A 24,653-nucleotide genomic window follows, 5' to 3' on the forward strand; every position below is an offset into this window, starting at 1 on the left:
CAGGCTCATATTATGGATCTTACCTAAGCCATCATCAAAAAGGTTCTGCTCAACTGGGGTACCAGTGGGATATTCAATAATGGCTGTCACATTTGCAAATACGACTGGTAAATATCCCTGACTGACTTCTGCATAGATTGTTCTTCCACCGAATGAATCCTTTTCGCTGATTTCCACATTGACTGTTACTGGAGGAATGTTCTCATCTGCTGCTCGGGATGTTACTGTGACAGTTATAACCTGTTTGGTTCCAGGATTATAGATGCTGTACTTCCAACGTCCTGTCTGGGAAACAAATGTTAATTTTTAATTGTAGGACAGATACCAGTTCCCTCAATATCTCAATGTTTGTCTTAAATTTATATCTGGATTATCAGCTAAAATTTATTGTCCATCCCTAGATGTCCTTATGGAGGTGGTAGTCAGCTGCCTTCTTGAACTGCTGCAGTTCCTGTAGTGAAGGTACACCCACAGTGCTGCTAGGTGGAGAACGAGAGGATTTTGACCTAGTGACGATATATTGTCATGCCAGCATTGCGTGAGGCGATGGCCTGAGTGGTATTAGCTCATTAGAGGGGTCATAGCTCGTTAGAGGGGTCAGTTTTTACACAAAGCGTGCAGGAAGGTTTTTTGACTCAGTATGTAGATGGGCCAACTAGAGGTGAGGCTATATTGGATTTGGTGCTGGGAAATGAGCCAGATCAGGTGTTAGACTTGGAAGTTGGTGTGCATTTTGGTGATAGTGACCACAATTCAGTTACGTTCACCTTAGTGATGGAAAGGGATAGGCATGAACCTCGGGGCAGTAGTTACAGCTGGGGGAAGGGTAATTATGAGGCTATTAGGAGAGAATTAGGGAGCATAGGTTGGACTAGGAAACTACAGGGGCTGGGAACATCCGAAATGTGGAGTTTATTCAAGGAGCAGCTACTGCGAGTCCTTGATAAGTATGTCCCTGTCAGGCAAGGAGGAAATGGTCGAGCAAGAGAACCGTGGGGCACTAAAAAAGTTGATTCACTGGTTAAGAGGAAAAAGGAGGCTTATGTCAGGATGAGGCTTGAGGGCTCAGGTAGTGCACTGGAAAGCTATAGATTAGCCAGGAGGGAGTTAAAGAGTGAGTTAAGAAGAGCTAAAAGAGGACACGAGAAGACTTTGGCTGACAGGATTAAGGAGAATCCTAAGGCTTTCTTTAGATATGTTAAGAATAGAAGATTGGTTAGGGCAAGATTAGGGCCAGTCAGAGACAGCAGTGGGAAGTTATGTGTGGAACCGGAAGAGATTGGAGAGGCACTGAACAAATATTTCTCTTCGGTATTCACGCAGGGAGACGTAAATGTAGTTGTGGAGAACACTGGGTTACAGGGTTGTAAACTGGATAGTATTGCAGTAGATAAGGAGGATGTGCTAGATATTCTTGAGGGTTTGAAAATAGGTAAGTCCCCTGGGCCGGACGGGATTTACCCTAGGATTCTCTGGGAGGCAAGAGAGGCGATTGCAGAGCCTCTGGCTCTGATCTTCAGGTCGTCGTTGGTCACAGGTATAGTGCCAGAAGACTGGAGGATAGCGAATGTTGTCCCATTGTTTAAGAAGGGGAATAGAGACTTCCCTGGGAATTATAGACCAGTGAGTCTTACTTCTGTTGTGGGCAAAGTGTTAGAAAAAATTATTAGGGATGGGATTTATAGTTATTTAGAGAGTAATGAATTGATTGGAGATAGTCAGCACGGTTTTGTGAAGGGTGGGTCGTGCCTTACTAACCTTATTGAGTTTTTTGAAAAAGTGACCAAAGAGGTGGATGGGGGTAAGACAGTTGACGTGGTATATATAGACCTTAGTAAGGCATTTGATAAGGTTCACCATGGAAGGCTTCTGCAGAAAATGCAGATGTATGGGATTGAGGGTGATTTAGTTAATTGGATCAGGAATTGGCTCGCTCATAGAAGACAGAGGGTGGTGGTTGATGGAAAGTATTCGTCATGGAGTTCGGTTACAAGTGGTGTGCCTCAGGGATCTGTTTTGGGGCCACTGCTGTTTGTAATTTTTATAAATGATCTGGATGAGGGTATAGTAGGATGGATTAGTAAATTTGCTGATGACACCAAAGTCGGAGGAGTGGTAGATAGTGAAGAGGGGTGTCATAGTTTACAGAGAGACTTGGACAAGTTGCAGAGCTGGGCCGAGAGGTGGCAGATGGAGTTTAATGCGGAAAAGTGTGAGGCAATTCACTTTGGCAGGAATAACAGATGTGTAGAGTATAGGGCTAACGGTAGGACTCTGAATAGTGTTGACAAACAGAGGGATCTAGGTGTATATGTGCATAGATCCCTGAAAGTTGAAAATCAAGTTGATAAGGTTGTTAGGAAAGCATACGGTGTCTTGGCGTTTATTGGTAGGGGGATTGAATTTAGGAGCCGCAACGTCATGTTGCAACTGTACAAAACTCTGGTGCGGCTGCACTTGGAGTATTGTGTACAGTTCTGGTCCCCACATTATAGGAAGGATGTGGAGGCATTGGAGAGGGTGCAGAGGAGGTTTACCAGGATGTTGCCTGGTATGGAGGGAAGGTCCTATGAGGAGAGACTGAGGGATTTGAGGTTGTTTTCGTTAGAAAGAAGGCGGCTAAGAGGAGACCTTATTGAAACATACAAGATGATTAGAGGTTTAGATAGGGTGGACAGTGATAGCCTTTTTCCTTGGATGGAGAAAGCTAGCACGAGGGGACATAGCTTTAAATTAAGGGATGGTAGTTATAGGATGGATGTCAGAGGTAAGTTCTTTACCCAGAGGGTGGTGAGGGAATGGAATGCCCTGCCTGCTGCAGTTGTAGATGCACCTAGTTTGGAGGCATTTAAGAGGTCCGTGGATAGGTTTATGGATGGAAAGGGATTGGTTTAGGTTAGAGGGTCATTGCTTTTTTCTTAATTGGTCGGCGCAACACCGTGGGCCGAGGGGCCTGTTCTGCGCTGTAATGTTCTATGTATTATTGTTAGACTATTAATCCAGAAGCTCAGCTAATGTTGTGGGGACCCGGGTTTGAGTCCTGCCACAGCAGATGGTGGAATTTGAACTCAACAAAAAATCTAGAATTAAGAATCTACTGATGATCATGAAACCATTGTTGATTGTCAGAAAAACCCATCTCGTTCACTAATGTTCTTTAGGGAAGGAAATCTGCTGTCCTACCTGGTCTGGCCTACATGTGACTTTAAGCCACAACAATATGGTTGACTCTCACCTGCCCTTGGGCAACTAGGGATTGGCAATAAATGTTGGCAAACCAGTGACGTCCATGTCCCACAAATGAATAAAAAAAAACTTGGGAAGGAACTTGTTCTGAAGGCATCCTTGCAGCCTCATTCATTCCAAGCAGCAGAGCTCTTGGGCTTAGGAAGAGATGCCCTGTGGTCAGGTTGAGTCGCTGTAAGTGCTTCCTGAAGTTGTTCAACCTGGGCCCAGAAACTCCTGAATTCAATTTCTGATAGAGACACATAGGACGAGGGGCCATGGACTTAAGGTGAGGGGGGAGAGGTATAACACAGATATTAGAGGGAGGTTTTTCACACAGAGGGTATTGGGGGTATGGAATGCTCTGCCAAGTAAGGTGGTGGAGGCAAACATGCTAGAGTCATTTAAGAGAAACTTAGACAGGCACATGAGTGGGTTGGAGATGGGTGGATATAGGAGATTGTTTTAAATAAGGGTCATTAGCATTGGGGCGTCCCTGGTAAGGTAAATGGATATGGTACAATAACAATGTTTTTTTTCTCTTTTCATTCACAGGTTTTAAGTCGGTCCGTTTTATGTCCAACGAGGGGCATACACGCGATGGGTCGTACTTGGGCTGCACTCGGTTGTTCGAGATTGGCCTAGTGCTTCATGTCATTAGTGTGTGCCTAAACTGGACCAGATACTGGGCAAGACGACAGCTTAGTGACTATCACTGATTGCTGTGCAGACACATGGATTTGGGCCAGTGTCTGTGGGAGTTTGCGCATTCTCCCTGTGCTTGCGTGGGTTTTCTCCAGGTGCTCCAGTTTCCTCCCACACCCCAGAGATGTGCTGTTGGGCTGATTGGCAGTAATAAATTGTCCCTAAATTAGTTTCACTCAATGTGGATGGCCATAAAACATTAGACAAGGGTCATGGGTGGAGGGGGGGACTGGTGGTGTTGGGATGGCGGCGCGGGCTCGTTGGTCCGTAGGGCCTGTTTCCCGGGCTGTTTTTGTTCTTTGTTCTTTCTTTGTACCTACTGAGGTGATATGAGCTATGGCAGTGGAGAGACAATACATCTGGCCTCAGTGTCACTTATTGAAGAAGCAAAAAGTGGTCGGGGCACCTGCTCATGATCAACACTAAGGCAGAAAGCACGATAAATAGTGCAGATGTGAGTGGAATGTAGCAGAGTCATTGATAGATTAATTGAGTGTGACAGATGGAGTTCAACATGGGGGAATGTGCAGTCCTCCACACTTGGTTTATTATTTATTAGTCACAAGTAGGTTTACATTCACACTGTAATGAAGTGGTAATCCCCCAGTCGCCACACTCCAGTGCCTGTTCGGGTACACTGAAGGAGAATTTAGCATGTAGCACTGTGTGCTCTTATCCAGCACATCTTTCGGACGGTGGGAGGAAACCGGAGCACCCAAAGGAAGCCCATGCAGACATAAGGAGAATGTGCAAACTCCACACAGACAATATCAAACCCGGGTCCCTGGTGCTGTGAGCAGCAGTGCTAACCGCTGTGTCATCATGCCGCCCATACCCAAGAAAGAAAGACCAGAGTATTTGCAAGAAATAGGGAACTGTGAATCCATCTACAATTCATTGTCCATCTTTAGATGTCCTTTAGGAGGTGGCGGTGAGTTGCCTTCTTGAACTGCTGCAGTTCCTGTAGTGAAGGTACACCCACAGTGCTGCTAGGTGGAGACCATGAAGATTTTGACCAAGCCCAGGAATGATGATATATTGTCATGCCAGCATTGTGTGTGACTTCATGGGAACTTGCTGCTGAAGTCATCCTTGCATTAAAAAATGAATGGAAGCTAAATAATAATTTAAAGGACTGTTAGCCTTCATTTCAAATGAATGCTAGGCTAAAGTTATATAAAACTCTGGGTTGACTACATCTGGAGTTGTTTGGTTCTGGGCATCACACAACAGGAAGATATAGTGGTCTTGGTGATGGTACAGCACAGATTCTCTGTAGCTAAAATGATTAATATATGAGGAAGGGTTGTATAGATTAAGGCAGTATTCACTTGAGTATAGAAGAGTAAAGGTGATCTAATTGGAAGGTTTAAGCTTAAAGGATTTGATAACGTGGAGAGACTATTTCCTCCATTGGGAATTCTAGAACAAAGGGGCATGGCCTTAAAATTAGAGATCAGCCATAAAGGGGTGAAACCCCTTATACACACAAGCGATCACTGGAATCTGGAGTCATCTGGAGCCAGGAGAGAAAGGAAACTTTCAAAACTAAGATCGATTAGTTTTTGAGGGCAAGGAATTTAAGGGATATGGAACCAAGATGAGGAAGTGGAGTTAAGATGCAAATCAGCCATAGTCTAATTAAATGGCACAACAGGTTTAAGGGGCTAACTGTCTTTATCTTTCTCATCTGCTATCTAGACGTCATTGCTAGAAATGTGTGAATGCAGGAGTCAGGTGAACTCAGGATTGAACTTAACTGTGGTGTCTCCGTGGGTTAAGTTCCAAGGCTGTCATTCAGATTGAATGAATGTTTCCCAATGCCCAGCTTTCTCACCAATTCATGCAAACGGCACCATACAGAAATCATACATTTCACGCCATGGAAACAGCTAGGAAAAGAACCCATTGGCTTCTTTTCATTTGCATGGTGTACTCAGCTGGCCAATGATAGAGAGCGTGTGAAAGATTGTTATATGGAATGGGAACTCGCCTGAATTACAGATGGATGGCAGCAAGCAAGCAGAACTTAGACAAAACTACCAGACAAAAAAGGATTTGTTTGTGATGAACGACAATGCAGATTCTGAAGCATAAAAGATACGTTTTGATCCATACCTGGGCAGTGCCGTTAATCTTAAGTCGGGCTGTACGTAGAGTTCGATCTGACACAAAGAAGTCTTTATTGTAAATGTGTCCACTGGGATCTTCTACAAATACGCCTGGCATCTCCTTCTCCCATGTCATGACAAAAAATGTGTCATTTCCAACAGTTTTATCGATAGAAACGTTACCAGTCAAACGACCACCTTTATCAATGAATTCCCCAGAGTTTTCAAGCTGAAATAAAGCAAATAGAATTATTATATTTTACTGTCAAGTCAGCACAGGAATAATTGGAAAGTCACTTTCCGAGAGTAATCCAACCTGAATTGACTGTTGACTAATATCACCATTTCCTGACACTAATGCATTGAAGGCATCGATTAACCCACTTGTATTCACGTTATCAGAGGCTGAAAATTGTAAACCTCCTAAAGAATGGTAAGAGAAAAATACATCATAAACATTGATAAAACACATTCCAATTCAGATTTAAGTTAAAAAAGGGATTTCTGCAACGTGACAGAAACTGTCCAATGAAAAAAGTTGTCAATAAAAGTATTGAGAAGTTTAGCCTCAATCTTAATGCAGGCTGTTCAGCGTGAATGATAGGTGTAGGGGTGAGGTTAAAATGGCCTGGTTATCCAGTGTGCACACCGCCTTTCATACATACAGGAAGCTTGGAGAGTCCAATGTGACAGGTCAGAAATATGGAAACATATACTGGTTTTATCGCAATATTTTTCAATTTTGTGATGTTGCTTATGAATTAAAAATGCGCTGGGTATAATTTCCTTTCTGTTAGCTGTGTTTGTGGCTAAAATAAGGCAGCACCAGGACCAGAAACAGGAAAACAACCCCACCAGTTTCCCATCGGAAATAATTGAAACGCAAACACCTGGAATTCCCTTATCCACTATTTGAATTGAGACATGAGCCAAATTATTTTAAACCTCTTCATGCCTCCACCATAATTAATGGAGAAGAATTTAAAACAAAGACACTCTCATGTTGTTCTCCTGATGCACAATAATTGGGCCTTTCAGCATTTATCACCTGTTAAATTTGATAGCTGTTCTAATTCTGCAGCCGCACTTGGTCCTAATGCTATTGTGTGGATAACTGCGCCACTCTGTTCAACCTCCTGAAAGCAATTCTTTATTCCACTGTCCTCCCCATCAGTCAGCAGAACAATTTCATCACCATGTGTGGCACCGTCATCGCCACGAAGCACCTGCAAAACGGTTGATTGTTGTCAACACGGGAATAATGTAATAACTGTAAATAAGGGGTTATTTAAATTCATTGTGCTTTTCAGATGTTACCTCAAACCCAGACTGAACACCAGCACAGATATTTGTTCCACCAGTAGCTTCTCTAGGTAACAGTTGGACGAGTTCATTCCTCACATCATCATTATTAATCACTTTCAAACGTGTTTGAACATTTGCAGCACTGCTAAAAGTGACAATTCCAACTTGTGACTGTACTTCAATGATCTGCAGTAAGAATATCTCAGCTGCTTGGCGGAGTCTGATAATACGATTCTCCTATTTAATAAAAAGAAGACAATGCGCTCAGTAATTCATTTGACTTACTTATACATTGCATTTAAAAAAAAACAAAGAACAGTACAGCACAGGAACAGGCCCTTCGGCCCTCCAAGCCTGCACCGATCATGATGCCTAAACTAAAGCCCAATGCATTTACAGAGTCCATATTCTTCCATTCCCATCCTATTCATGTATTCATCTAGTTGCCCCTTAAATGCCGCAATCGTACCTGCTCCCCCTGCATTCCAGACTTTCATCAACCTCTGTGTGAGAAACTTGCCTCCCCACACACCTTAAACCTATATCGCCTAGTACTTGACTTTTCTACCCTAGAAAAGAGTATCTGACTATCCACTCTATCCATGTCACAGAGCTTGTAAACCTCTCTCAGGTCACCCCTCAACCTCCATCGTTCCAGTGAGAACAAATCGAGTTTATCCAACCTCTCTGCATAGTTAATACCCTCAGACCAGGCAACATCCAGGTAAACCTCTTCTGTATCCTCTCCAAAGCATTCACATCCTTCTGGTAGTGTGGCAACTAGAATTGTACACAATATTCTAAATGAGATGTAACTAAGATTCTGTACAGCTGCAGCATGACCTGCCACTTTTTATACTCAATGCCCCAACCACTGAAGGCAAGCATGCCATATGCCTTCTTGACTAACTTATCCACTTGTGTTGCCACTTTCAGTAATCAGTGGACAAGTACTCCCAGACCTCTCTGCCTGTCAATAATCCTGACGGTCCTACCATTTCTTGTATAAATTCCAAAATGCTTTGGACCTTCCAAAATGCATTATTTCACTGTTGTCTGGATTAAACTCCATTTGCTATTTCTCCGCCCAAGTCTCTAACTAATCTATATCTTGTTGTATCCTCTGATGATCCTCTTCAGCTCCGCAATTCCATCAATTTTTGTGTCATCTGTGAACTTACTAATCAGACCAGCTACAATTTCCTCCAAATCATTTATATATACTATGAACAACAAGGATCCCAGAACTGATCCCTGTGGAACACCGCTAGTCACAGCCTTCCATTCAGAAAAGCACCCCTCTATTGCAACCCTCTGTTTTCTATGGCCAAGCCAGTTCTGTATCCATCTTGCCAGCTCTCCTCTGATCCTGTCCGACTTCACCTTTCATACCAGTCTATCTTCGGTATCTTTTCAAAGGTTTTACTGAAGTCCATGTAAACAACATCACTGTCTTTCCCTCATCTATCGTTTTTATCACTTCCTCGAAAAAATCAATCAAGTTAGTGAGGCACGACTTCCCCTTCACAAAACCATGCTGTCTATCACTAATAAGTCCAATTGTTTCCAAATGTGAGTAAATCCTGTCCCAAAAATATCTTTTCCAATAATTTCCCTTCCACTGACATAAGGCTCACTGGCCGAAAATTTCCTGGATTATCCCTGCTGCCCTTCTTAAACAATGGAACAACATTGGCTATCACCCAATCTTTGAAACTTCATCTGTCGCCGATGAGGATACAAAGATTTCTGTCAAAGGCTCAGCAATTTCCTCCCTTGCCTCCCTCAGTATTCTGGAGTAGATCCCATCAGGCCCTGGAGAATTATCTACTTTAATGCTTTTTAAGACACCCAATACCTCCTCCTTTTTGATATTGATATGACCTAGAATATCTACACACCCTACCCTAGGCTCCTCATCCATCGAGTCCCTCTCTTTGGTGAATACTGAGGCAAAGTATGCATTTAGTATCTCACCCATTTCTCCTGGTTCCATGCATAGATTCCCTCCACTACCCTTGAGTGAACCAACCTTTTCCTGGCTACCCTCTTGCTCTTTACTTATGTATAAAATGTTTTAGGATTTTTCTTAATCCTGTTAGCCAAGGACTTTTTGTGACCCCTTTTAGCCCTCCTAACTCCTTCCTTAAGTTCTTTCCTGTTTATATTCTTCAAGGGCTTCATCTGTCCTAAGCCTTTTAGACTTTGCGAATGCTTCCATTTTCTTTTTGACAAGGTTCATTAAATCCCTCATTATCCAGGGTTCCTGATACTTGCCACATTTATCCTTCATCCTTACAGCTACACAGAAGAGTTAAATTTAGTTCCAATTTCCACTGAAGAATGCAGCCGTTGATAATTGATTCTTATTTCTGCAAGCAGACTGGGACCGAATGGTCATTATTGTACTGGCTGCACTCAGGCAAGTGGGGAGCACTTCATCACACTCCTGATTTATGTCTGGGAGAGGATTTAGGAGCTGAGTCAGTCAGCACAATACTCAGATTCTGACCTCATTTAGCTTATTGAAGCCACACATCAGCTTGGACTTGTGCCCAAATCAACAATTTCTGTGAAATAAACTTTGGGACAAGTCTTACCGATGCCATACTTCCAGAAGTATCGAGGACTAAGCAGAGCACACGGTCTTTGGCCTGTAGGATTGTAAATGTTGGTATCACTGAACCAGAGTGGGGTGGGCGATTGTTTCTGAAATCCTCTGACTTGCTGATCACATCCCAAGTGCTCCTGTAATCACACATTTTGTTCTGCATGTTTGGTGCATCAGGATTGTGAGTTTCATTGTCACAGAATTCAACCACCTGGATATTTAAATAAAAAGATGCCCTGCGTTAAAAGAGACTATAGGAGAAAAAGCTCTGACTAAAAACATTCAACAAATTCTACAAACTGTAAAAATCTCTGATACATTTGAATTTATGATCTTTTGACTCAGGATGATGGGTGCTGCCATTGAAGCAGGCGGACACAGAGGAGATGGGCCATTTTTAACCTCACCACCTGGAGAGTAAACTGTCATAACCATCACCTGCCCATTGTAAACCCTATCGATTGGCATCGCATTGATTCCAATGGATATCGGGTGGATTCTCTATCAGGAAGGAATCTAAAATCCAGCTGTGCACCTGGGAACAATCCACCCTTAGCAGGTCTGGCCTACATGTGGCTCCAGACCCACAGCAGAGTTTAATGTGGGAAAGTGTGAAGTGCTACACTTTGGGAAATAGTTGATGCCAAAACATTGAATGTATTCAAGAGATGGCTGGATATAGCATTTGGGGCAAATGGCATCAAAGGTTATGGAGACAAAGCAGGTTATTGAGTCGGATGATCAGCCACGATAGTAATGAACGGTAGAGCAAGTTCAAAGGGCCAAATGGTCTCCTCCTGCTCCTATCTTCTACGTTTCTAAATCAAATGATAAGGGTAAGTATAGAGTTAATGACAGGATCCTGAACAGCATTGTTGTATGGAGGGATCGTGGGGTTCAGGTCCATAGCTCCCTGAAAGTGGCCACACAAGTAGACAGGATGGGAGAGAAGGAATATGGCATGCTTGTCTTTACTGGTCAGAGCATTGCGTACAAGAGTCAAGATGTCATGTTGCAGTTTTATAAAATTTTGGTGAGGCTGAAGTTAGAGTATTGTGGTCAATTCTGGTCGCCACATTACAGGAACAATGTGGAGGCTTTGGAGAAGATGTAAAAGACGTTTTCCAGGATGCTGCCTGGATTAGAGGGTATGGGCTATAAGGAGAGGCTGGACAAACTAGGGTTGTTTTCTCTGGACCGGCGGAGGCTGAGGCGAGACCTGATAGAAATCTATAAAAATATGAGAGGCATTGATATGGGAATCTTCTTCCCAATGTGGAAATATCTAATACACACTTAAGGTGAGAGAGGGAAAGTTCAAAAGAGATGTGAGAGCCAGTTTGTTCTACAGTGAGTGGTAGGTGTCTAGAATGCGCTGCCAAGGATATTGGTGCAGGCAGATACGATAGAGTTGTTTAAGTGGCATTTAGATAAGCACTGGAATATACAATGAATAGAGGGATACGGACCAAGGGCAGGCAGGAGTGATTAGTTTAATTTGGCATCATGTTCGGCACAACATCGTGGGCCAAGGGGCCTGTTCCTGTGTTGTACTGTTCTATGTTCATGTTCTAATTCTTAATGCCCCTTTGAGGCAGAGATTTTCCAATGTTCCTCCAATGGATTCCAGTCACTCACAATCTGCAGAGATTTTGGTTGGTGCAATGAGAATGGATTTTTTAGTTGAGGGGGTTGGTAATTTGTCTGCTCACCAACCCCCTCCCTCCAGCCCCACAATCCTGCAACCCCTCATTAGATCCACCCCACAGTTGAACACAGCCAGACAAATGGAAATTGTTCCATGATACTTCTGACTTTTGTAGGAGATGGAGGGGCTTTGGGGAATCGAAAGGTTAGACTACCCAGCAAAAGCAAAACACTGCAGTAGCTGCTGGAAATCTGAGGTAAAATAGAAAATGCTGGAGCTGTGCAGTGAGAAATTGTATTAAGGTTTCAGGTCAATGACCTTCATCAGTTCTGAGACTACCCAACCTCTTCCAGCTGCAGCACTTACGTGACTGGACCACTTAGGTTTCTGGACAGTGACCCAGGTTCGATTCTTACCTTACCCAAGGTGCCAGTCTTACAACCTAGCAAAGCCCACTGGGCACCCTGACACTGCCAGCCTGGCACCCTGTCTATGTCAAAGGGCTGGAGCTAAGGGGAGGAATGTGGCCTAAGGAGGTGGAGCCTGAAGGGAGGTAGCACATGAGAGCTGAATACTGTGCAGCTGGGGATTAGCGAAACAGTCATCAACCGCAGGGCTGCAATTCACGGGAGGCGCAAATGTGGGAGGAGCGGCGATTAGGGGAGTGGGATAGACAATGCCCAATGAAGGGGAGGAGAGGGGGGAATGATAACCTCCCAGTCCATTATACACTCTTGTACATAGTGCAGTGAGAGATCAGGGTGCTTGTGCAATAGTGCCCTCCAGCAGTCTGCAGCCGACTTCCCAGCATGAATAGACTCTGTCCACCCCTCCCACTGGTGAGAATCACATTTTGCTCATTTGTTTTTCTAAGTGTCATAAGATTTGATTTTTTTCCCCTCACTGAAACAATGGGCCTGAAACTCTCCCATTTTATGCTCATTTGGCACTCACAATTTGTTCAGTAAGATCACCCTCACAATCTTTCAAGCTATTTTGGGATATTCCCATCCAGTTATCACATCAACTGGAATTGCAAGGGCAAGGATAAGGTTGCTGGAACAAAGTGTTATTTGAGAAAGTATCTCTTACTTACATTTGACAGTCCAGTTGTGTACATTATTGAGGAGGACGAAGTCTGTGTTTTGTTTGGGTAGAATTTACAATTGCCCTTCGGTAACCTTGAGTTGGAGTCAATGTCACATGATCGACAGGATTTCTCGCCACACTCAGCAATCCTGCCTTTTATCTCCTTTGAACATCTGAAACCAAAATAATCAAAGGAAATTCTATGATTTTGAGTAACATTTCTAGAATGAGAAATCATTTAACAAAATAGAAAGAGAAGCCGGGATTTTACACCGAGACCAGGAATTCACACCCATTGTCAACAGATCTTTTGCTGATCCATCTAATTTTCCACCCTGTCTGCAATGGTTCCTGTGGGAATCAGAAAATCCTAGCCAAAGAAAGTAGGAGGCCATTTGGTCCATCATGCTCTTGCTGGGTAAAGAAAGAGTTAATCCTCGTTTGGGTCCCTCTTTCTTTTTATTTATTATTTCATGGGATGCAGGTGTCGTTGGCTAAACCAGCATTTATTGCCTAATTGTCCATGAGAAGGTGGTGGTGAATTGCCTTTGTATGGGTACACACATAGCGCTGTTAGGAAGTGAATTGCAGGACCTTGACTCAGCGACAGTGAAGGAACAACCAATATAATTCCAAATCAGAATGCCGAGTAACTTGAAGGGGAATTTCCATGGATTTGCTATCCTCATCCTTTTAGATTGCAGCAGTTGTGAGTTTGAAAGGTGCTGCCTAGGGAGTCCTGGAATGTTCCATAGGTGCCTTTTGTACACACTGCTGCCATTATGCATCCTAGCCTCTGACCTGCATTTTATTTTTATTCATTCATGGCATGTAGGTGCAAATGGCCAGCATTTGTTATCTATCTCCACTTGGGCTGAATTAAGTGGCTCGCTCAGCCGTTTTAGAGGACAATTAAGAGTCAACCACCTTGCTGTGGGTCTGAACTCATGTCTGGGCCTGTTAGTAAATTTCCTGTAATAAGGGACATTAGAGAACCAGATGGTATTTTACGATTGATGGTCACGATTACCGAGGTTAGGCTAGGAATTCTGCAGTGATTGGGATGTTCGCTGATGACTGCACAATGTTCAGCATTATTTATAATTCCTCTCTGACTGCAGAAATACATGTCAAAATATAGCAAGACCTGGGCTGACATGTGGCGAGTAACGTCATACCACACCATTGTCAGGCAATGACCATCTCCAGCAAGAGTGGATCTAACCATCACCTTTGATAATCAATGGTATTACTATCACTGAATGTGACGCAGTGGCACAGTGGTAAGCCCTGCTGCCTCACAGCGCTAGGGACCTGGGTTCAATTCCTGGCTTAGGTGACTATCTGTGTGGAATCTGTATGTTCTAACTGTGTCTGTGTGGGTTTCCTCCAGAAGCTCCAGTTTCCTCCCACAGTCCAAAAGACATGCTGGTTGGGTGCATTGGCCATGCTAAATTCTCCCTCAGTGTAACTAAATAAGTGCCAGAGTGTGGCGACTAGGGGATTTTCACAGTAACTTCATTGCAGTGTTAATGTAAGCCTACTTGTGATGCTAATAAATAAATCTTTGATTTGATTTATTATTGTAACATGTATTAGTAGACAGTGAAAAGTATTGTTTGTTGCATGCTATACAGATAAAGCATATCATAAAGTACATAGAGGAAAAGGAAAGGAGAGGGTGCAGAATGTAGTGTTACAGTCATAGCTAGGGTGTGGAGAAAGATTAAAAGCCTTGCTAAAATCTATGTAAACTATATCAATTGTGTTACCCCCATTGACCTTCCACCTTCTACCCCAAAAATTCAATCAAGGTAGACGGATATGGAGTTGCTAGTGTTGGATTGAGGTAGGCACAGTAAATCTTCTCACAACACCAGGTTGAAGTTCAACAGGTTTATTTGGTAGCACGAGCTTTCAGAGCATTGCCCCTTCATCAGGTGAATGAACAGTTGGGTTCACAACAGGGCATATATAGACATAAACTCAATTATAAGATACTGGTTGGAATGCAAGTCTTAACAGGTAATCAAGTCTTTACAAGTGCCGATAGTGTGAGTGGAGAGAGAGTTAAGTACAGGTTAAAGAGATGTGAATTGTCTCCAGCCAGAAGGGTTAGTGAGATTTTGCAAGCCCAGACAAGTCATGGAGGTTACAGATAGTATGACATGAACCCGAGATCCTGGTTGAGGCCGTCCTCAAGCGGAACTTGGTTATCAGTTTCTGTTCAGTGATTCTGCGTTGTCGCATATCGTGAAGGCCGCCTTGGAGAATGTTTACCCAAAGACCAGAGGCTGACTGCTGAAGTGTTCCCCGACTGACTCCTGCCTGGTGATTGTTGAGCGGTGTCCAATCACCCATTGTTGTAGCATCTGCATGGTTTCGCCTCGGGACGTCTTTTCCTGCAGCGTATCAAGTAGATCGATGATCTAGCACATCTTGCAGAGTTGCTGTGGCAGGTTGTATGCTGTTGTGGGCACTGTCCTCCTGAAGGCTGGATCGCTTGCTGTGTACAATGGTCTGTTTGAGGTTGCGTGGTTGTTTGGAGGCAAGTAGTGGAGGTGTGAGGATGGATGGACACAATGTTCCATTCACAAATCCATGTTGACAGTTCTTAATTAATTTGTGCCTTTTTAAATGACAATATTTGCAGCCCCACAATCATTTTTCAATAATTTGCCCACCAGCAAAATTACACTTGTTGGGCAGAATATTGCACAACCCTCACCACCCCCCCCCCCCCCACCCAATCCCATCCCTCACCAGTCCCCAGTGGGTTCTGAGACAAGGGGAATGCAAAATTAAATGGATGGGATTCCCCCTGTGATCTTGTCCACCCAAACCCAGACGCAACTTCACACCTGGACAGCTGGCCCCTCCAGTGGGAAATCTGCCCATTTATCTATAAGGCCCTTAACTGGCCATTTAACGGCCTTTTCCATCCACTTAATTTTTAGACTGGTGAAAGTGGGGGCAGGTGGTGTGGGAAAGTGGCTTTGTACCTTTTCCCCATCTTAGCTGGGAAGTGGGGGTGTCCCAGTCTGAAGGTCCCTTCATTGTTGGATTGCCCTTCCCATCAGGACGTTGGAGCTCCAGCACTGTATATCCCCAGACTACCCCACAACGCTGCAGTGATCCCCCTCGTGACCCCACAGAAATCCCAAAGGACATTTATCAGTGATCAAAATCATACAGTTACAATTGTCCTACCTTGTTGCTTCATACGTGCCGTTAGATAAATAGAAAGGGTTCTGATTGTTATATTCATCAAAAACTCCCCACTGAAGATGAGCCCATTCATGAACAAAAACTCTCTCTGTAGAAACAGAAGCACTTTTGTTTAAAATGAGGCCTTTTAAACAAGGTGGCAGTGGCACTTTCACTAAGATATAAATGGAATTGATCATCGGAATGTTTAAATATTGGTGTTTAACTCTCTTGTATGTAAAATGCACTCAGTGGCTTCAAGTTACTTTGTGGCTTCACAAAAAAACTCATTCTTCTGTTCCTCCATGTTAGTGCTGGAACTGATTTCTATCACAATGTTTCTGAGTATGGGATAGAATTACTCTGTTAAAGGGTTTCGTGGATGTGGTGCTCAATTGAACTGATGGGAAAAGGGCTGATAAAAAATATATTGCTCTGTTTGTAATATTGCTTTTAGTTCTTTCACTGAGGCCAATTTTGTCTTAAATGTACCTCCCTACTTGTTGTCATAGAAACCACTGCATTCATCTTCATCACCTTCAGGATTAGCAACTGGAACGTTCTTTTTTCTTATCTATTCATTCACAGGGTGAGGGTGCTGCTGGCTAGGCCAACATTTATTGGCCATCCCTAATTACCATTGAGAAGGTAGTGGGTGAACTGCCTTCTTGAACCGCTGCAGGCCATGTGGTGTAGGCACAGTGCTGTTAGGGAGGGAGTTCCCATTTTTGACCTTGTTTAAAAGGGCACGTATGAAGCAACAAGGTAGTGACAGTGAAGGAATTCCAAGTCAGGATGGTGAGTGGCTTGGAGGGGAATTTGCAGAAAGTGATGTTTCCATGTGTTTACTTCCCTTGTCCTTCTAGGTGGCAGTGGTCACGGGTTTGGAAGACACTGTCGAAGGAGACTTGGTGAGTTGCTGCAGCGCATCTTGTAAATGGTACACATTGTTGCCACTGTGCATTGGTGGTGAGGAAGTGAATGTTTGTGAATGGGGTGCCAATCAATTGGGCTGCTTTGTCCTGGCTGGTGTCAAACCCCTGAGTGTTGTTGGAGCACTCATCCAGGCAAGAGTCAAGAATTCCATCACACTCCTGACTTGTGCCTTGTGGATAGTAGACAGGCTTTGGGGAATCAGGAGATGAGTTGCTCACTGCAGAATTGTTAGCCTCTGACCTACTCAAGTTGCCAAAGTGTTTATATGGCTAATTCCGTTCAGTGCCTGAACAATGGTAACTCCTGAGGAGGTTGATGGTGTGGATTTCAGCAATCAGAATGCCATTGAATGTCATGGGGAGATAACTAGACCCTATTCATGGCGGCACAATATCATAGTGATTAGCACTGCTGCCTCACAGTGCCAGGGACCCAGATTCGATTCCTGGCTTGGGTCACTGTCTGTGTGGAGTTTGCTGTTTGTCCCTGTGTCTGCGTGGATTTCCTCCGGATGCTTCAGTTTCCTCCCACAGTCTAAAGATGTGCAATTTAGGTGCATTGGCTATGCTAAATTGTCCCTTAACATCAGTGGGATTCATAGGGTAAATACGTGGGGTTACGGGGATAAGACCTGAGTGGGATTGTTGTTGATGCAGACTCGATGGGCCAAATGGCCTCCTTCTGCACTGTAGGGATTCTATGATTCTACTGTTGGAAATGGAAATTACCTGGCATTTACAAGACTGAACTTTGCCCAGGTTCTGCTGTATATGGACACAAACTATTTGAGGAATGTTGTGTAATCATCAGTAAACATGTCCATTTCTGAGCTAATGATGGAAGGAAGGTCATTGATAAAACAGCTGGAGGTGATTGGGCCTCAAACACTACCTTGAAGAGTACCTGCGTGGACTAAGATGATTCATCTCCAATAATCACAATTATCTTCCTTTGTGCCAAGTATGGCCCGATAAGTGGAGAGTTTTCCCACATATTCCCACTGACTCCAGTTTTATTAGGGCTCCTTGATGCCATATACAGTAAAATGTTGATGTCAAGGCAGTCACTCTCCCATATTCTATTTGTCCTGTACTTTATGGATTGTACATAGCTGGGCAAGTTTCCACATTACCAGGTAGATGCCAGCATTGTGCTGATTGGGAGCACAAGGGAGTGGTGTTTTACCATGTAGAGTCCTGTTGTATTGGAACAGCTTGGCTAGAGCATGGGTAGTCCTGGAGTACAAGGCTTCAGTTGTATTGCTGGAATGTTGTCAGGGCCAATGGCTTTTGCAGTTCTGTCAGCCATTTCTTCATATCATGTGGAGTGAATCAAATTAGCCGAAGACTGGTATCTGCTGTCGGTGGTGGTGGAGGCAAACTCGCTAGGGTCTTTTAAAAGACTTCTGGATGAGTCTATGGGATCTAATGGGATTGGGGGTTATAGATAGGTCTATGGCTTAGTAGGTATAGAAGTGATCGGCGCAACTAGTGGGCCGAAGGGCCTGCTTGAGCTGTAGTGTTCTATGTTCTATGTTCTATGATGCTGGGGACCTCTGGAGGAGTCTGAGATGGATCATCCACTCAACATTTCTGCCTGAAAATCATTAATTCAAATTCCATGAGCTGCTGTGGTAGGATTTGAACCTATGTCCCCAGGGCATTAACCTAGGCCTCTGGGTCACTAGCAAGCCACATTGCCAGTACCCCACCACAATCTCCCCATCCCTCTCTCTATCTCTCTCACTAATTGAGCAAAATTTAATATTCAAACTACAACAACAAAGTTATTTACCTTTTGGACCATAAGCTGCAGTCAGACTGTTGTTCAGTATAAAGTTTGGGGTGAAGTGAATGTATCGGCCCTTTTCACCACATCCGCCAAACTGGAGAGTGTACGGGTCATCTCCATATTTAAGGTATGGTTCAGCAATGACCACATCAGCCTAGGGAAAGACAAATAGATGTTTTTGAGAGAGAATCACTGCACAAGCTCACACACACAAACTCCAGCACACACACACAAATAAAGAAACTGGTCCAAAGATGTGCAGGTTAAGGTGATTGGCTATGCTAAAAATTGCCCTTTGTGTCCTGAGATGCATATGTTAGAGGGATTAGTGGGTAAATATGTAGGGATGGGGGGGGGGGGGATGATGGTCTGTGTGGACTCGATGGGCCGAATGGTCTCTTTCTGTACTGTAGGGTTTCTATGATTTCTATGACAAACACACACACACACACACACAAATGGCCACGATCCGAATCATGCCCAAAACGGGCGCAATGTTGATTTAAATGCATTTCCATGCATTTAAATTGAATTAATTAACTGTCCACCCAACTTTACCAGCATTTCCCCCTTTATCATCGCGCTCGCACATCCAGATTTGACGCAAAACAGACATGCTTGACAAAGGTCTGTTTTGGGTGCTCCAGCTTCTGAAGAGGTAAGTTCAGAGTTTCACTCAGATCGGTGGTTGGGGGGGAAGGAGTGAGGCAGGCCAGATCATTCTCTGGTGGAGGGGAAGGGAGGAGGAGGTGGGTCAGATGTATCTTTGGTGGCGGGGGGGGAAGGAAGACCCGATCAAGAATCAAGAATCACCCGATTTAGAATAAAAATGGCAAAATTGTGCTCTAAGTGCTGAATCTGGGTGCAATTCAGATCCAACTTGGAAATCTGTTCTCAGACGCCCCCATACGCACTTAGGCTGAAAAAAAAATCGCGAGTCTGAATCGCACTGTGTGCGGGGCTTGTTGCGCCCAAATCACTGAATTGCGCATATGCAGTGAGAAAAAAATTTGAAAAACGTGCCCATCATATCACTCCCAGGCCACAAAAAAAAAGGATAAAGTGACCTGAGAGCAATGGTCCCCACTGACATAGGCCCACCCCCCACAACATAGCTGTCCTCCTTATCCACCTACCCCCACTCCACTACACAGACCAATCATGACTCTCTGCCCCCTCTCTTCCCCACCAATCACCCACAGTGTGGCAGCAGATCCTGCCTGCACCCCCCACCCCCACCAGAGAACGATCTAGCCTCCCCCCCCTCCTCCACCATCATCACAGCTAAAGAAGCAAGGAAAATCTTTTCTGTAATAAGTAACTTGGTTCTGCATTAGGCTGCTCTGTGTGTGTATTTATGTTTAAAAATTCAGCATTTTTCTACAGGCAGTCAGTATGTCTGGTAGGAATGCAGCTCAGATGCTGAGAAAGCAGGATAATTATTAATTTCAGTCATATGTTGCTTACTTTGGATGGAGCTTATGGATTTTTGTTTATAAATGGATATTTCCCCCAAAGCTTTTGATGAGGTTGATTGAAAGGATCATGAGTTATCCATCAGATATTGCTGTGGTGATGGGAAGAGCTACTTTCTGTGACAGTGAAAAAAATTAAGTTGCATTGATAGGACAGCTGAAGTTAGAAGCATGTGCAGACTGTCCCTGAGAATCATGCACTCTCCACAAAATCTGTCTCTGAAAGCTTCAAGACTGATAACGCAATTTATAGCAAGTATGCCTGATCTGCTAACTGTATTTATTTGAAAATGTTTTTGAACCATGTGTGAATACTACTTATTTGGAACTGGAACAGTCAAAGCTAGAAACTAAAGTTGCTTTCTTTCATTTTGTTGAAGCCCACGCTGCACTTACATACACAAAAGGGCTTTAAGCAGGGATTACTGTAGTGGCGCTGGAGAATGTGAATACAGGCTGATAACGCCCTGTGCAAGCCCCTGGCATCTCTCACATCTCTGCTCAAATCACTGAGACCCAAGGCTCATCGCAGCATCCTACATTCATCCTGGCTGAGTACAGAGCAGAGGCTGGGCCCAAAAACCAATGGAATTATTTTCTCTACAGTCCAACAACTCCATTGATTGCTTCCTTTGTCATTGAATTAGGGAGTGGTGTGGAGGGTGACAGGAATTTGAAGGGTAGTTTCAGAAACAATTCCCAGCATAGAACCTTGTCCTCAGGGAGCGCAAGCAGGATTCCAGACAGTCTACACAATTAGTTAATCCATGTTACAAATTGTCTGTCTAGTACTCCTAATTTATATCCTGCCTTTAATGTACTAAAACATCCCTTGTCAAAACACAGAATCACATATGGCGAAAGTGGGCCAGGAGACCAAGAACTGGATCAAGGAAGTAGGTTTTAATGAGTGTCTTGAAGGAGAGAGAGAGCTTGAGAGATGGAGAGGTCTCAGGAGGAAATCCCAGAGCTTCAGGGCCATGAGGCCATGACTACCAATTAAAATCAAAGAGACTCATGTCAAGGGGCTGGAATTAGATGAGTGCAGAGATTGAGTTGGGTCATGGGGCTGGAGTAGATTACAGAGTTGGGATGGGGACAGGTCAAGTAGAGATTTGAAAATAAGGACGAGGACTGGAAATGTGATTGCCATTTTCATCAAATTATAGAATGGTTACAGTGCAGAAGGAGGCCATTTGCATCATCGAATCTCCAACAGAGCATCTTACCAGACCCTATCCCCGTAACCCCAAGTATTTACCCTGCTAATCCGCCTTAACCTACATAAAGGGGAAATTTAGCATGGGCAATCCACCTAATCTACACATCTTTGAACTGTGGGAAGAAACCAGAGGACCCAGAAGAAACCCATGCAGACACAGGAAGAATGTGCAAACTCCACACAGATAGTGACCTAAGGCCGGAACTGAACCCAGATCCCTGGTGCTGTGAGACATCAATGCTAACCACTGTGCTGCCCACATTTTCCATGCAGCATGGGGAAGGAAACCATTTATTTAATGCTTCTGATGGTTTTCTGTCCATCAAACATGTTATCTATAGGGACTGAGTGCTGAATTCACAATAAGTGCCTCCCAGGCTTTGTCCTGGCAGCACAACTTCATGAAGTGATCTCCTTCGTAAAGTATTGGCAGGGGAGGGGGGACGGTAATGGATTCATCAGGGCACAAAATTACTTAATGGATTGGTGTGAAGATTATTCTATGTTATAAATCGGAAAGTTTAGCCTGTAGTAGTATTCTGATAATTAGTATTCTGAAGCTGCAACCACAATTCATAAACAACTAAGGATCAAACCATTCTCACGATTGGCAATATCAGCCAGAATTTGATCGTCCTGCTCACCACGGAAATTGGAACAGGTGAGCGGTGGACAATGGAAATGGCCGTTGACCTCGGGCAGGATTTTACCCAACATTGACTATGATTGGTCTGCCCTATGGAATTTACTAATTTCTGAAGATTTTCCCATGATATGTACACAGATCGTTAATATTTTTAGGATTCAGTTGCATACAGTGCACAGCACAAAACTGGCCATTCAGTGCCACTTGTCTGTGCTGGTGTTTATGCTCTGCATGAAACTACTTTGTCTAAACATAAAAGTGTTCGCTTCGACACCTTTTTATCCACAAGTCATTATCTAGCTTCCTCTTCCATAGATTTATGGTATTGGCCTCAAATACCACCTTGGGATGCTTAGTATATGCTCCTGCTGGGTGTGTTTTTGGCAAAGTTTAACCCCATAATAGTGGGGTGGGGGACTTGTGGGGGGGATGGGGGAGAGGAAAAGAGGGATGGCATTAAAATTGGGAACCCGCTTGCCATATTTCAATAGATAATCAAGGGACAATTAGACTTTTTACCAAACCACTTGATCCTTATAATACACTGCCCATGACATAAAATGTTTGGTGTGGGTGGCTGAGTGTGAGTGAGCAGCCCAATTTTTAATATCAACTCTTCAAAGGATAAGAAGATAGGAAGGAAAGAGTGGGAGGGAGGAATTCTATCTTCAGGGGCTGTCCATATGGATGGGGTGGGGGGGGAGGTAGGGTGAGACCTCTCCTTTCTTCCTACCCACTGGCAGCTTTAAACCCACAATGCAATCTCTAACCAGCCCACCTCTTCTGTCAAGACCCCAGATTTACTTGTCTCCAGGATCCACTGGGTCTTCTTCCTCCTCCTCCTCTTGTATCCCTGGCAGAGCCTATTCACCAACCATTAACCATTCTCCAACCTGGTCGGCAGCTGGGATTCTCTGGTCCCACTGCTGTGAATGGAGAGTTTGCCAAGTGCCAAATTCTCCATTCTTGCTGGTAGCGATGGCGGGGTGAACGAGATTGGAGATCGGAGGACCCAGGCCACGATCTCAGATCGAATACTTCACCCTGACGTTGTGCTGTTAAAAATAGAATAATTGTTTGCCTTCTCAGAAAGTGGATAACCTGACTCTCTGTGTGTCTGTTTAATTCTACTTTTGGATCTCAAACAAGTGGCACCATGCATTTTGGAATAGGAGAAATCCATTCGCTCTGTAAGGATTGTAGCTAAACTGTACATTAACTCTGCCTACATGCTTGGATTTTATAATCTGTAATACCCAAACAGAAACAGACAAATCTCAGTTTCAGAATTTTCACTCAGCCCACAGCCTGGGGATTGACACACCAACATCTCTACATTCCATATTATACAACTTTCAAAATTAAACACTTCCGCTTTCCTCTTTTCCCACTATTACACATGTTTAAACAAAAAGACAACACTCCAAATAACTACACGCCAGCAGTTTAAAGTTTATTTATTAGTGTCACAAAGCTTACATTAACACTGCAATGAAGTTACTGTGAAAATCCCCTAATCACCACACTCCAGTGCCTGCTTAGGTACACTGAGGGAGAATTTAGCATGGTCAATGCACCTAACCAGCACGTCTTTGGATTGTAGAAGGAAACCAGAGCACCTGGAGGAAACCCAAGCAGACTGGGGAGAACGTGCAAACTCTGCAAATTGACCCAAGCTGGGAATTGAATCCCAATCCTTGGCATTGTGAGGCAGCAGTGCTAACCACAGTGCCATCCCAAAAAAAGGAGTATTTCACAAATTTGCATGTCATCCTTATGCACAGAGGCAAGGTGTCACAATAGCTAGCACTGCAGCCTCATAGCACTAGGGACTCAGGTTCAATTCCGACCTCAGGTCATTCATTGTCTGTGTGGAGTTTGCAAATTCTCCCCGTGTCTGCATTGGTTTCCTCTGGGTGCTCCGGTTTCCTCCTACAGTCCAAAGATATGTGGGTTAGGTTGCTTGGAAATGCTAGATTGACCCTAGTGTCAGGGGGATTAACACGGTGAATATGTGGGGTCTGGGCAAAAAGCATAGGTGGGATTGTGGTCTATGCAGACTTGATGGGCCAAATGGCCTCCTTCTTCACTGTAGGAATTCTATAATTCTAATTTGGGTGAAGCTAATCAGAGCAAAGTTTATTTCCCTCCACACATACTGCCCCTTCCAGCTCAACCCGTCTGTAATCCAAAGCTTTCAAATGGGCAAGACAGAAAAACCCAACACTCAGGTACAATATTCCCAATAACTAACACATTATTTTCATGATAAAATGGGTAGAGTTGTGGAACTCAATCCTCAAAAGCACCATCAGAAATTCTCCAATAACATGTGATAACACTTCCTGACACCACTGATTGTTCATTGCAAAGTATTTTCTTTGCAAGAAAATTCACATAAAATGTAATATACAATTCAAAATTTAGAAGTTTTAGTGCAATCTGTATAAATTAGCTTTGTACATACAATATATACTTTATTTTTAGAATCTGTAACGTAGAAAATACATAATTTCATACATATCATTTGCTTTTCCTTGCTATTGAATTACCCCCTGACTTGTTGTGGGAGAGAAGCCGTTAAGTAATTGCTAATCTTCAGGCGAAGTACACAGTTTATTGAAAGTCTGCAGCCAGACTTCGCTGAAAATTCCCTCAGAGCTGCACCCCTTTCCTTCTCCG

At 43.8% G+C, this 24,653-nt stretch overlaps 1 protein-coding gene across 1 annotated transcript in view; it reads right to left on the minus strand.

Annotated features, from left to right (window-relative positions):
• Positions 1-24,653, minus strand: part of LOC145347585 (calcium-activated chloride channel regulator 3A-1-like) — a 41,725-nt gene that overhangs the window by 16,367 nt on the left and 705 nt on the right. Inside the window, exons 3-11 of the mRNA XM_080195170.1 lie at positions 18,632-18,782; positions 15,905-16,010; positions 12,702-12,867; positions 9,947-10,168; positions 7,359-7,583; positions 7,090-7,267; positions 6,358-6,464; positions 6,049-6,270; positions 24-285 (exon numbers count right to left, since the gene is read on the minus strand). Of these exons, the coding sequence (XP_080051296.1) occupies positions 24-285; positions 6,049-6,270; positions 6,358-6,464; positions 7,090-7,267; positions 7,359-7,583; positions 9,947-10,168; positions 12,702-12,867; positions 15,905-16,010; positions 18,632-18,782 (1,639 nt within the window). The remainder of the gene's footprint in view (positions 1-23; positions 286-6,048; positions 6,271-6,357; positions 6,465-7,089; positions 7,268-7,358; positions 7,584-9,946; positions 10,169-12,701; positions 12,868-15,904; positions 16,011-18,631; positions 18,783-24,653) is intronic.

This window comes from Carcharhinus amblyrhynchos, chromosome 9, assembly GCF_965287045.1.
Source record: "Carcharhinus amblyrhynchos chromosome 9, sCarAmb.v2.hapA, whole genome shotgun sequence".
In the NCBI taxonomy this organism is placed as follows: domain Eukaryota; kingdom Metazoa; phylum Chordata; class Chondrichthyes; order Carcharhiniformes; family Carcharhinidae; genus Carcharhinus; species Carcharhinus amblyrhynchos.